Source organism: Perognathus longimembris, chromosome 6 (assembly GCF_023159225.1).
Source record: "Perognathus longimembris pacificus isolate PPM17 chromosome 6, ASM2315922v1, whole genome shotgun sequence".
In the NCBI taxonomy this organism is placed as follows: domain Eukaryota; kingdom Metazoa; phylum Chordata; class Mammalia; order Rodentia; family Heteromyidae; genus Perognathus; species Perognathus longimembris.
Genome location: NC_063166.1, coordinates 23,193,538 through 23,207,322, shown reverse-complemented (window position 1 = coordinate 23,207,322; position 13,785 = coordinate 23,193,538). Strand labels below are relative to the sequence as shown.

At 41.0% G+C, this 13,785-nt stretch overlaps 1 protein-coding gene across 3 annotated transcripts in view; it reads right to left on the bottom strand.

Annotated features, from left to right (window-relative positions):
- The window catches only part of Dek (DEK proto-oncogene), a 30,833-nt gene extending 17,743 nt beyond the window's left edge, over window positions 1–13,090 (bottom strand). The window contains exons 1-7 of one of the 3 annotated variants that reach the window (XM_048348407.1): window positions 12,944–13,090; window positions 12,401–12,554; window positions 8,950–9,051; window positions 8,463–8,572; window positions 6,435–6,529; window positions 4,973–5,093; window positions 2,452–2,640 (exon numbers count right to left, since the gene is read on the bottom strand). In XM_048348407.1, coding sequence (XP_048204364.1) covers window positions 2,452–2,640; window positions 4,973–5,093; window positions 6,435–6,529; window positions 8,463–8,572; window positions 8,950–9,051; window positions 12,401–12,545 — 762 coding nt within the window. In that variant the 5' untranslated portion in view covers window positions 12,546–12,554; window positions 12,944–13,090. Of the gene's footprint in view, window positions 1–2,451; window positions 2,641–4,972; window positions 5,094–6,434; window positions 6,530–8,462; window positions 8,573–8,949; window positions 9,052–12,400; window positions 12,555–12,879 lie in introns of all 3 variants that reach the window. The other 2 variants (XM_048348406.1, XM_048348408.1) reach the window with 2 other exon arrangements.
- Between the last annotated feature and the right edge of the window lie 695 nt (window positions 13,091–13,785).

Below are 13,785 nucleotides of genomic sequence, written 5' to 3'. Positions count from 1 at the left end.
GGGACATTAAATTAGGACAGTTGTGATATAAGAAGTAAATATGTTGCAGGGCACCAGTGGCTCATGCCTATAAGCCTAGCTACTTAAGAGGCTGAGATATAAGGACTTTGGTTCAGCAAGGGGAGGAAAAGTATGCGTCTTGAGCACAAAAGCATAGGCCAAGTGCTCAGGCCCTGACTTCACGCCCCACAAGTGGTATGTACCTATGTACATACACATACAGCAAATATTTTTAATAGTCTAAAGGACTCAAAGAGGTCTCCGCCCCACCCCTCTTCTCCCACCCAGCCCCAAAGAACACGGTTCCCTCTTTTCTTTCTTTTTCTGGTATCAGTGCTGAGGCTTTTAACTCAGCCTGAGCCCCTGTCCCTTAGTTATTTCGCTGAAGTGGAAGAACACTAGCCTTGAGCAAAAAAGCTCAGAACCAGGCCCTGAGTTAAAGGCCCAGGACTGGCACACATACTCACACAAAGTCAGCCCTTTCTGTGTCAGTTATATTGATAGGATCTTGCTTTATGTTACACCAGCCTAGACTACAATTCTATTTCTGCTTCTCTGCATAGCTAGGATAGTATAACAGATGTATACCATTGTGCTCAATCACCACTTGATATAAAACCTCAATAACATTTTTCAGGGCCAGGGTAGCTTATTGTCCCCCTTATCTCTGCTGCTTACATAGCTTATAGACTTGAGCTGGACATCCGGCTGGACCTACTAATTTGTAGTAGTTCTTCATATCGTCATTTTGAAACCCCTATTATGGTTGACAACTAGTCTTTATAAAACAAAAAAGAAAAACAAAGTTCCCACAGAAATACTATTTCCTGCGCTGGGAATGTGGCTTTGTTGTAAAGTGCTTGCCTAGCACGCTTGAGGCGGTGGGTTTGATTCTTCAGTACCACATAAACAGAAAAAGCAGTAAGTGGTGCTGACTCATGTGGTAGAACGCTAGCCTCGAACAAAAGAACACTCAGGGAGAGGGCATGAGCCCTGAGTCCAAGCTCCAGGACTGGCAAAAAAATAAATACTATTCCTTCTAACAGAACTTCCTTTTGAAGGGAATCAGAAAGCTATGAGTAGATACCATTATTGCTACAGCTTATTGATGGGAAATTGAGGTATAGTTTAAATAACTTGCCAAGGCCATGCAGTGATAATCCAAGATAGCTGAGATTTGAATGAAGACAGTTTCCAAAGCCCATGTTTTATCTCAAGAAGAAATTAAGTATTTATATACTTTTTGTACTTTAATTCTGGCTTAAAAAGTTTTCTTTGTACAAACTAAAGATAATAAAATGTTGAATAAACAAAGAATTTTTAAACAGTAAACACACACACACAAGCACACACACGCGCGCACGCACTTTCTACACCTTTAGTCTAATTCTATGGTGACCCTTTCCCAAGGAATATGTGACAGTATCTGGAGAAATCTTTTGGTTATCACATCTGGAGACTGGAGATGTCCCACACTACAAGGGACTCATCTAGCCTAAAATGTCCAGCCAGTATTTAGTCCCTAAAGATGGGAGATTTTACAATAAAGCAAGTTATGAAGTCTACAAGAAAACAAAATTAAAATGCTGTCTACTGAAACATCATTAACAAGAACTTATCTGCCCCTGCTCGCTCTCCATTTACTAGATCCAAAGTTAAAATCTTTTGAAAGCTAAATAGCCATAACATTTTCAAGCTATTTCCAAATAGAAAATGACAAGCATTCCCAAACAAAATAAAACTTAAACACTGACCAAACAAACGTCAATGCTTTTGGGTCTCATTAAGTAATCTCTAGCAGGTTGGGGGAAAAAACGATGGCCCTTCAACTACCCCTTGCTTTTTACATGTGACACACAGTTCAAGTTAATTATAAGTAATTAACATACTCTCAAAGAATCTGTTCCTGTGTATTTAGGCTATTTACCCTCCTACTTCTTGTTCCATTGGTCATTCTAGATCTTCAGGTCCAGCTTAAGGACCACTACACATGCAGGCAACACTAACTTGAGTATTTTCCAAGTTTCATAGGGTCCCATGGAAAACAAAGTGATTCTTAAAAAGAAAAAAAAATGGAACCGGGCACTGGTGGCTTACACCTGTTATCCTAGCTACTCAGAAGGCTGAGATCTAAGGACCATGGGTTAAAGCCAGCCTGTTTGGGCAGGAAAGTCTGTGAGACTCTCATCTCTAATAAACTGCTCAGAAAAGGCTGGAAATGGCACCGTGGCTCAAGTCGTAGGGCGCTAGCCTTGAGCAGAACAAACTCAAGGACAAGACCTAGTAGGCCTTGAGTTCAATCCCCAGGACTGGCAAGGAAAAAAAAAAAGAGAAAGAAAAGGGTTTCTTCTTAATCATTTTTGCCAATATGAATGAAACTGGTGTGTTGAGTTACATGCCAAGAATATTTAACTCTCCCTATGAGAAATATAATGAAATAGGACATTTTACCTCCTCTTCACTTTCTTTGTCTTCATCATCTGAAGACTCTTCCTTATTTTTCTTTTCTTCTTCATCACTACTAGATTCATCCGATAGAATTTCAGGACATTTGGATTGCTTTGCTTTTCTTGCAGCTCCAGAACTGTTCCGTTCCTTTTTACTACCTTTGCTAGAATTTTTTTTAGATTTTGGCAATGGCTGCATAAAAAAAAATTTAGAACAGTAACACAATAAGGTTTATATTTATGTCAATCAACTCTTTCTAATACACTTCTAGCTAGAAATATTTACAAGATTAGCAGCTTCACAAAAGTTCTTCCTTAATTTAATGTGCCAGGTTAACCTAAAATTCCATTACCAATATTCTTCCACTTGTGTCCTAAACACCTGGCAAGACTAACTGCAAAGGCTGCCTATATATTCTAGGCCCTGACAAGACAAGGGACTGGAAGCCAAATTACATACTGGGTCCCCTGGACCTCATCTCAACCAATAAGCTGAGTGTGGTGGTATATGCCCATCATCCTCGCTACACCGAAAGTATAAATATGAAGCTTTCAGCCTAGGACATCCTGAGCAAGTGAAACCCTATTTCAAAAAAAGAGGGGGGTGGGTGGGGAATATAACAGGTAGAGGCTTGGCTCAATTGGCAAAATACCTGTCTAGCAAACACAAGGTCTACAAGTTCATACACCAGTACCATATACACACACAAAACCCAGGTTCTAAAACTTCTGGTTCTAAGCATTTTGAATATGAGTAGTCAATGCATACTCAACTATATAAATGTTTGCAGTAACTTTAAGCAATACTTTTTTCATGTAACCAGTAGGACCACAGACCTTTTCTTCTAGACTATCCAACTGCCACACAAAAATTAAGAAAAAGTGGCTGCTTTGTTTTTAGGCTAGCTACAAACAAAACAAACCACAGGACAGTTTCTAATTTGTAAAATCATTCACTCTTCTGAAGGGCAACTGGGAAATAGGCTACTCTAGAAATTTTGTTAGTGTACTAAAAGACATTCTCCCACTAAGTAATTTCCACAAAAGGCAAATATTATAAAGACTCAATTTCATCTTGATAAATCCTTTGCAGGCATTTTCGAGAAAGTAAATCTCATTATCCAAACCTTTACTATTCACTATATGAATTCCAGATCTCAATTGTATTAAAAAAAGGGGACTCTCTTAACAGCTCAGGAACCAAATGCAGGTATTGAAGATGTAATATGTGTATGAGCAATATGACTATGAGAATGAGAAATATGACTAAAAGAGTGCTTGAACAAATCTATGCAAGAGAGTGTAAGGATGTTAAGATTCAAGAGTCAATCAGGAAAACATAACTACCCAAATAGTATTAACTAATATAAGAGATTCTATAGCAAAGGACCGTAGGGTACCATGAGCCCTCAAGAATTTACAAAGTTAACTGTTTCGGTGGTAATTATAATGTATTTGTTCTTTTCAGTGTGTTGAAACTTGTACTAACTATAAACATGATAAAATTACTGATATCTAACCACTAATCAGGGCATATTGGAATCCAGGCGGCAGAATGTGATAATAGCCATTATATTCCTCATAAATACCCACAAGCAACAAGTAAAAAACAATGCTTCACTTTAAAAATGTCCTTGTTGAAGCACTAAATATTAATTCTATCAACTTTGAATCCTTGAGCATAGATCTTTCTAATAACTATGATAAAACAGGAGACACACATAAAGCACTGTAGCTACATACTGGTGTTAAATAGTTTCCTAAAAAAAAAACAAACCAACATTTGTACAATAGTTTGAATTAAGCTAATACTTTCATAAACAGTTTTTTAGAAAATTGAACCCACAGTCTCACGCAAGCTCGTAATTCTCTACCAGTGAAATAGTATTTCAGATTTAGGTGTTAAATGATCAAGTAAACAAGGTGCTGATGGCTTATGATTTTAACTCAAGATACTTGGAAGGTTGAGAATGGGAAGATCAAGGATCTAGGCGAAACTGGATAGAAGTCTGTGAAACTGTCTCCACAGAAGGAAGCTGAATACAGTGGTACTTACTGGTGAGCAATGATAGGAAAGTCTAAAGTAGGCAAATCACAACTTGGGTGCCTGCCTGGATGAAAAATCAGAGACCCTATTTTAAAAATAACCAGCAAAAACCAGTGCTGGAGGTATGGTTTAGGCCTTAGCCTAGTAAGGAAAAAGCCGTGAAATCAAACTCTTGTTCTGTCCCTCAACCACAAAAATAGCAAGTAATATGTTTGTTATACCTCCAGGGAAATTGACAGTATTCATCATCAACAAATTTTACAACTTCAAATGGAAATTACAATTGGAGAATTCATACCATGAAAAGCCCTTTGAGACTCCCATCTCCAAAACAACCTACCCAAAATCTCAAGTGGTACAGCACCAGTCTAGCAAGCTTAAGTTCAAACCTGAGTACCAGTACCACCACCACCACCACCACCACCACCACCACCACCACCACCACCACCACCCCACACACAAAAAAAAGAAACCTCACTTTGCCAGAAGGCTTTGGATGCATTAAGAAATTCAAAATCCTCTTTACAAGCTCACTATTTACTCCTGACCTTTCCAAATCAAGAACCTCACAGATGCTCTTTAACATGGCATTTCTGAATCTGAAAAAAAGAGAAAAGTACAAGGTGATTATATAGCTTATAATCATTCCCCATACTATAAAGGCAATAACCAACAAAATCAGCTGTTACATACATCTATGAAAAGGCAGCAATGTTTTCACGCATGTTAATAAACTTTCTAGTCAAAACTAATTATGATTAGTAGGTTATCGTTACCAAATCAAGTTGGCTTTTGTGTGTCTACATGAGTCCTGAGGATTGAACTCAGGGCCATAGCACTGTCCCTGAGTTTTTTTGCTCAAGGCTAGCCTTTACCAGTTGGGCACAGTTCTACTTCCGGCTTTTTGGTGGCTAATTGGAGATAGAGTCTCATGAACTTTTCCTGCCAGGATGGCTTTGAAAAGCCACCGGCACCCAGCTTACCAATTTTTTTTTAATTGTCAAGGTGATGTACAGAGGGGTTACAGTTACATACATAAGGTACTGAGTGCATTTCTTGTCAAATTTGTTACCTCCTTCATTTTTCTCCCACTCGCCCATCAATTAAGTTTTAAAGACAGCATAATAAATTAATTTCAACTAAACTCAGGGCAAAATTATGGAAGAAGTTGTGAAAAATACCAAATTCATAGACTGAACAATTCTTTGGGCTAGTGATAAATTAATTTTCCCTCAGCATTCAGACTAAAACATATCAATGAATACTAGGCAATCATTTTTATTATCTAAAATTTTAAACTATAGTCATTTAATAAAGGAAAATTGTAACAATGTATCACCTTGATTGCATTATGATGTAGGACCATTTTTGTCAACTTATCTATCACCCAAATAGTTCACATGGTTTAAAAAGGAAGAGAGTAGCCAGGCCCTAGTGGTTCATGCCTATAATCATAGATCTGAAGAAGTGAATGAGACATCTCCAATTAACCACCCAAAAGCTACAAGTGGAGCTGTGGCTCAAGGGATAAAAGCACTGATATTGAGGGGAAAACAAAACACACACACACACACTCCTCTGAAGGGCAGTGCCTAGGCTTTGGGTTCAAGCCCCAGTATTGGCACAGAAAAAAAGAAAAAGGAACAGAGTAAATTACAGTGGAAACAGCAAAGATTCTTTACTACATTCCTTTCAGCTCTTCTGAATTTTGAACTCTGTAAATGATCAACTGTGTGAATCATTCTTCTAGGAAATAAAATTAAGTACTTTCAATAATCTGGATAGCCATTATTTTTTGGAAACTCACATCCTGAGTTAATGTGATCACATCTTGGTACCTAAAAAGCACACAATCTATACTCCAGTGATAATGACTGAGAAATGATTTAAATGTTAAAAAGTAAACAATACACTTATCAAAACATATTTAAAAAACTCACTTTTTCAACATTTCTTCCTTCTTTTTATACTGGACACTTCCTTTTTCAAACGGAAAACCACTAAACTGACCCACATTCTTCTTTAATGAGGACACCTGGAAATGTTTCTCTCATCATTAATGATACTCATTAAAGCACAAAAGAGTCTACTCAATAAAGCACAGTAACAGTCCTTAAAGCCAGTATCTCTCATATACCTCTTAAGTTACAACAATTTATTCAGCATTTATTGTTCCAAGTTGGAAACATATTCATTACTAAGAAAAAAAAAACCATAAACTTAATTCTTTGAAAATAACAATGAAGTTGGATGTGGTAACACATGCCTAGCATACCAACTAATCAGGAGGCAGAGGGAGAAGGATCTCAAGACCAGCAAGTTAGCCATTATTCTACCTAACAAAAAGGCCAGGGGCATAGCTCAAGTGGTAAAGAACTTGCCTAGAATGCCTGAGGTACTAGGTTCAATCTCTACTACCACAAAAAATAAGTTTGAATTTGAATGAATTTCCATCTGGGAATATTTACGATAACTATTATCTGACAATACCAGATGTGGACAGTTACTACATATAAAGATCTCTGTTCCATAAGCAACACATAGTAGCAATGTTTCTTATTTTTCCAAATCAGAAAGGACCTTACTTTCTAAAAAGTAAAAAGAATAGTCAGTATTCCAAAAGTTAATACCATTAGGTATTACAATTAGGATGTTTATATAAAGTATTGTGAGAATTAAAATTAATGCATAAGTTATAGTATGCTGCAAATAGTCTAACAACATCCAACTGTACCTTGCCAACACACAGCCCTCAAAAAGCCTCCTTAATTATATGAAATACGTTGGGTGCTGATGGCTCACACCTGTAATACTAGCTACTCAGAAGGCTGAGATCTGTGGATTTCAGTTTGAAATCAGCGTAAGGTGGAAAGTCGATGAGACTCTTATCTCCAGTTATCCACCAGAAAACTGGAAGTGGTACTGTGACTCAAAATTGTAGAGCACTAGCTTGAGCAGAAGCTAAGGGACAGTGCTCAGTTCAAGCCCCATGACCAACTAAAAAAAAAAATTATATAAAATATTTGTATGTATGATAAGTCCTTTGGCAAAGACTTACCATTTGGTTTTCAAAATGAGATAAAATTACACTGAATCATTTAAAAATTCTCCCAATAAGCTGGGCACTGGTGGCTTACACCTTCAATTCTAGCTACATAGGAGGTTGAGATTTGAAGATCAAAGTTTAAAACCAGCTCGGGAAGGAAAATCTGACTCTTATCTCCAATAAACTACTAAAAAAGGGGCTGGGAATGTGGCCTAGTGGTAGAGTGCTTGTCTAGCAGCACCACATGTAAAGAAAAAGCCAGAAGTGGCACTGTGGCTCAAGTGGTAGAATGCTAGCCTTGAGCAAAAAGAAGCCAGGGACAGTGCCCAGGCCCTGAATTCAAGGCCCAGGATTGGCAAAACAAACAACAAAAACTACTAAAAAAGCTCTAAGTAGAGCTGTTGCTTAAGTTGTAGAGCGCGAGCCTTGAGCTATCTCAGGGTTAGCACTCAAGCTGGACTGAAGTCCCAGATTGGCACCTCCAAAATAATAAATTATTCCAGTAATTCCTAGCTTAAAAGGGCATTAAAAATCATCCTAGTATGGATTTCATAATTTGAAATTTAAGAACCAATAAATTGCATTTCCATTTTTTATGGCAGTGCTGGGCTTTAATCCAGTGCCTTACATATTTTAGACAAGTACACTATCAGTGAGCCCCTAGCGTAAAAATAACCACACTAAATAGAATGATCTTAAAGGAAACAACAAACTGAGCTACCTATAGTCAAAAGAGCTGAAATTATACCCCTAATTACTTAGGCTCAGCTATGTGACCTGTAATATCATTTAGTAAGCTTGTGTCACTCACGCTGCTCATTGGTGTGATCACTAACAGCTCTTACAGAATTAACATCATGGTTCTATCTGGAAATATTTTAAGACATATACAAGTAAACAGATTAAAGGCATAAAGACTTACTGTGCCTGGTCTGTTGTAAAGCAGTTTGTGCAGATTTCGAAGTTCATCTGTTTTCTTCTTACTCAAAAAAAAATGTATCCTTTCAATTTCACAAAGTTTCTGCCCTTTTCCTATTAAAAAAAGACAATCAAATACCCACTGCTATTAATACATTTACAAAATTTAATAAGAATTTAATGTGAATCACTTTTACAGCATTATATTTCTATGTAACTTTGATTTAGTGGGGCAAATAAATTATGCCAAAAGACTATTACTACTTTGGGGGCTGGGAATATGGCCTACTGGTAGAGTGCTTGCCTTGAGCAAAAAGAAGCCAGGGACAGTGCTGAGACCCTGAGTTCAAGCCCCAGGAGTGGAAAAAAAAAACAACAAAAAAGAACATTACTACTTTTTCAACACTTAACACCTGCTAAGTACTGCTGGCCATTATTTAGCCTGTCTGGGTATTTTTATTGTAAAATGAAAGTATATAGAATAAACTTACCTTGTGCAATAGTAAATGGCTCTCTCTGTAATGAAGACACTTGCATTGTCAATCTCTCTACTTTCTTCTTTTCCCTCTTGCCTTCTACAATGAGACTCTTCTCTAGAAATTAAATATTTCTTACATTAAAAAAAGCTAAAGGAAGGGGGAAGGGAGGAATGAGGGAGGAGGTAACAAACAGCACAAGAAATGTATCCAATGCCTAACCTATGAAACTGTAACCTCTCTGTACATCACTTTGACAATAAATAAGAAAAAAAAAAGCTAAAGGAATTAAATTTTTGTATAACATGTAGAAAAAGATAATTAAATCTAGCACTTTACTCTTTTCCTGAGTATGGTTTTGAGAATGTGCCATCTACTACCAGAGGAGAAAAAAGCTAAAAACCATTCCCGGTGAAAAATCATCTAGGGCTGGGAATATGGCTTAGTGGTGGAGTGCTTGCCTAGCATACATGAAGTCCTGGGTTCGATTCCTCAGTATCACATAAACAGAAAAAAACGGAAGTGGTGCTGTGGCTCAAGTTGTAGAGTGCTAGCCTTGAACAAAAAGGAGCATAGGCACAGTGCCCAGGCCCTAAGTTCAAGCCCCAGGAGTAGTGGGGGAAAAAACATCTAGACTCTTCCTTCTTACAGCTAATAATTTTATGTCACAGGATGCCCTCTAATAATACATGTACACAATGTGTAATGATCAAATTAAGATAATTAGTAATTCTGACTCATTTGTGTTGTGGGTCGTTTCTTTCTTCTTAGCTCTTCATAAACTACACAACAAAGTGTTACAGACTGTAGCCACTACTGGGTTGCAGAACACCAGTACTTGCTTAACCCTATCTAAATTTCAGTACTTGTTATTCATCATCAGGTGAGAAGAAAAAAAACAACAACAACACAGTGGGGCATTACTCTGTAGTTTAACAAAGGATATACATATGCCTGTATTTATTTGTCTAGACTGCAAAAAAAAAAAACCCACAAAGAAATGTTTTAAAACATAAAGCTAGATTTATCAAAAAACCACTTCCTAGTCATTGAAATAAAATCAGATGATTGTAAAATAACATATTGCTGGGAGGCCCTTTTATTAACCTAAATGTCTATTTTATCCAAAGCTGCCTTTCATCTTGACAGATGAATAGATGACTAAGACATTAACCATCTTTTGAAATGTCTACTAGGAAAATGATAAAATGATGGATGCTGGTGCCTTACACCTGTAATCCTAGCTACTCAGGAGGCTGAAATCTGAATATTGGGGTTCAAAGACAGTCAGGGTAAGTGTATGAGACTCATCTTTTTCAATAAACTACCAAAAAAGCTGGAAGTGAAGCTGTAGCTCAAGTGGTAGAGGGCTAGCCTTGAGCAAAAGAAAGCTCAGGGACAGCATATAGGCAGGACCAGGGAGGGAGGGAAGAAAGAAGAGAGGGAGGGACAGAGGAAAGAGAAAAGTAAAAAGTCTTAAGGAGGGAGACACAAGGACTGGATATGCAATAGTAAAATGCTTGCCTTGACTGCTTAGAAGCCCTAGGTTTAAACCTAGCACTGGAAAAAAAAAAAGTTCTGTGAATTCTGGAGTTATTTTTCCCCTCCCTTTGTGATTTAACCCACTCACTTCCTTCTGATCATCTAATTAACTAAACTTCATGACCTAGTTCCAGGCTAGTTTTTTAGGGTTTTTTTCTGAGAGCTGGATCAACTAATACATGCTTGGCTGCCACAGGTTCACTCCATGTCCTTTGGCAGCTAAAGAAACTCAATATATCCAGACCCGAAGTTATAATCTTCTCCTAACTTGCATACTTCTGCAAACTTTGCAGAAAACAAAACCATTCAACTAGATGCCAAAGTCCAAAAGCTACTAGCCATCTATCTTTGTACTAACAATTTCTGTCTTCCCCCCAATAATTGCCAATGTTAAACGAAGTGAAATACTTGACTAACAGAACAAAAAACTATTACAATTCTAGTTGTCTCACACCTCAAATGAGTAAAAGGAGTAATGAACCAGAGCAATTATAAACCTGCTTTATATAAGTTTAATGTTTTTAGTAATCTTTAAACATTTACCCACCTGGAACAAAATCTAGGCTTCTCTAAGCCCCTCAATTTATCTTCTGCAGCACTTGAACCCTGTCCTTTTAGAAAGACTGAAGCACTGAAAACTGTAGGAAAATGTGCTGAGAAATTCTTGGCTAGTAGGGGAATACAGCAGCCAATTCTCATTTGTTGTAAACTAAGTTATCTAAAAATAGCTTACATTAATACAACAATTTATGTTAAAATTTAAAAGCAATGCTGTATTCAAATATGAACATATTTGAATGTCATGGGGGCACATAATCACTTTAAGCAAAAGGCATACCTTGTAAATCTTCACCCAGATTGCATTATAATATGCTGATTTAAAAACTTATGTAGACTTAAAAAAGAAAACTGAGGCTGGTGCCAGTGGCTCACACCTGTAATCCTGGCTATTCATGAGGCTAAAATCAGAGTGGTCCGGGACAGGAAAGTCTGTGAGGCTCGTATCCCGCCCCCCTCAACCGGAAGTGGAGCTGTGGCCCAAGTGGCAGAATGCCAGCCTTGAGTGCAAATGCCCAGATCCTGAGTTCAAGTCCCAGTACTGACATTAAAAAATAAAGGAAAGATTTCCAAGCTCTTCCCATTTTGGGCTCAGTTACAACACACCCAAAAAATTGGGCTATCAGCAAAGAATGCTAAGACTTGAGACTCAGGAAGTTGGCGCCTCAAAGAGGTCCATTAACCTGGTGCAAAAACACGAAGCGGCCTGGCTGTGCCTCCGCTCAAACAGTGGTTAATAAGGACACACTTTGTCAGGGCAGATTTCCCTCTAAAATCGAGACCGTTTTCATCCTTCACTTGTTTTCATAGTTCCTCTTTTCATTTTTAACTGCTTTCTCAAATAGCCACTGCTTTCACCGGTGTTTCCTAGTGAAAGAAAACTCTCCTTTGAAGAGAACACCTCTGCTGAAATGCAGCAAATACGGCTTCAGAAGTAGTAAAAACACTAACATTCATAACTTGACACGAGAGACTTCAAAGGGCAAAAAGATGCATCATGAAATTAGCAGAAGGAAAACGTGCCCTGAGCAACTCGTCAAGTATACACCCAACCAGGGCTTAAAATAAAAAAGCAACACAACTCCCACAAAAACCTAAGACTTACAGACTCGCTGCCACACGAATAAGTATTGTAAGCCGTCAAGTTACACCAAAAACTCAGGAAATCACAATCGCCCAGTACTCGACGTGAAAAAATAAAAGATTGTTCATGCATTCTTGCTTAAAGAAAACTCAACTCTGCTATTCAAATACACCCAGGCGCCAAAAGATCAAAGAGAACCGTTCCCTGAAAATCAACCACAAGAACTCGGCTTTGAAAGAAATAAAAATGATCTGTCACTTGGGGGTGCGACTTGGTCCTCACCTTTCTCTTCCTCCTCGTCGTCGTCCTCCTCATCCTCCTCGTCCTCTTCCTCGCTCTCTTCCCGGGGTCCCGGCATTTCGGGCTCCTCGGACGCGGGGGGCACCGGGGTTCCCTCTCCCTCCTCAGCGGGCGCCGATGAGGACATACTGTGGACCTGCGGGCGGGGAGGAAGCCCGACGCCGCGCTCAGTGCCCAGACTCCGGAGGGCAGGACCCGGCGGCCACCGTGGGGAACCACACTAGAGTGGCCTCCTGCCCCGGAGCAGAGACGCCTGAGCCCCGGGCCGCTCCCTTCCCGCGCCGCCCGAGGCGGGAACCGCGCTGCCCTCCCTCCCCACGCCCGCCTGGCCCGGCCCCGAGCGCTCGGCCGCCCCGCGTCCCCTCCCCCGCGCCAGGCCTGCGTCCGAATGGCCTCGTCCCTCCCCCGTCGGCCGCAGCGGAGACGGCCGGGCCTCTCGAATTCCCGGCCGCGGTCCTCACCGCGGAGTCCCGGCTGCCGCGAGCCTGGAAGGTGAAGAGCACGAGGAGGCTGCGCGAGGCTCACGGAGGCCGAGCCGAGGCGAAGTCCGCGCGGGCTGCGGGGTTGGTGCGATGCTCCCGCCGCGCTCTCGCCTCCCCTGAATCAACAAGATTTTCAAAATGGCGGTTCGGGAAGGAGAGCGGGAAGGCAGCGGCCAATCCGGGCCGTGAGCTGGGAGTTGGCGGGCGCCTGGTGGGGAGGCGGGGCGGCCCGAATCTCCGCGGGAAAACACGGCGGACGGGAGGGCGGGACCTGGGCCCGGAGGGCGGGGCCTGGACCCCAGAGTTAGGCGTAGGGGACCCAGAGAAGGCCTGGGCTAGAGGGCGGGGCGTAGGCCTGTGAGCGGGGTCTGAACCTGGGAGGCGGGGCACTAGAGCAGGGCGGGAGCTCTGGACCTTGGTGGGAGGCGGAGCCTGGGCCGGAGGAAGGGAGGAGGCGGGGCCGAGGTCTGGGCAGGATGGGGACTGAGACCATGGAAGTGTAACCTGCTGGGCGGGGCTTATGAGGAGGCGGGGCATGAAATGCTTGATAGGTGGGAGGGCCGGATCAGAGCCAGGGGCGGGGTGGGTACTGGTCCAGAGTGAGACGGAGGGGCTTGGGCCCCGGAGGGTGGGCGGGGCTTGAGTGGCGACTGGAGATCTTCCCAGCTAGGTGGGGCGGAGAGAGCGATCCAGTCCAGCTCTACTGCGTCGCGGTGTCGGGTCCCAGCTCCAGCTGGGATAAGCACCCGGCTGCATTCTGGGAGACGCACGGGAGCGGAAGAAGCAAGGACACTAGAGGGCCTGCGAGCATATTGTCGGGTCCTGGAAGCTATGCTGTGCATTCTGGGCCCGGAGGGAGGCAGCGTTGGTGGTAAAGTTCATTCC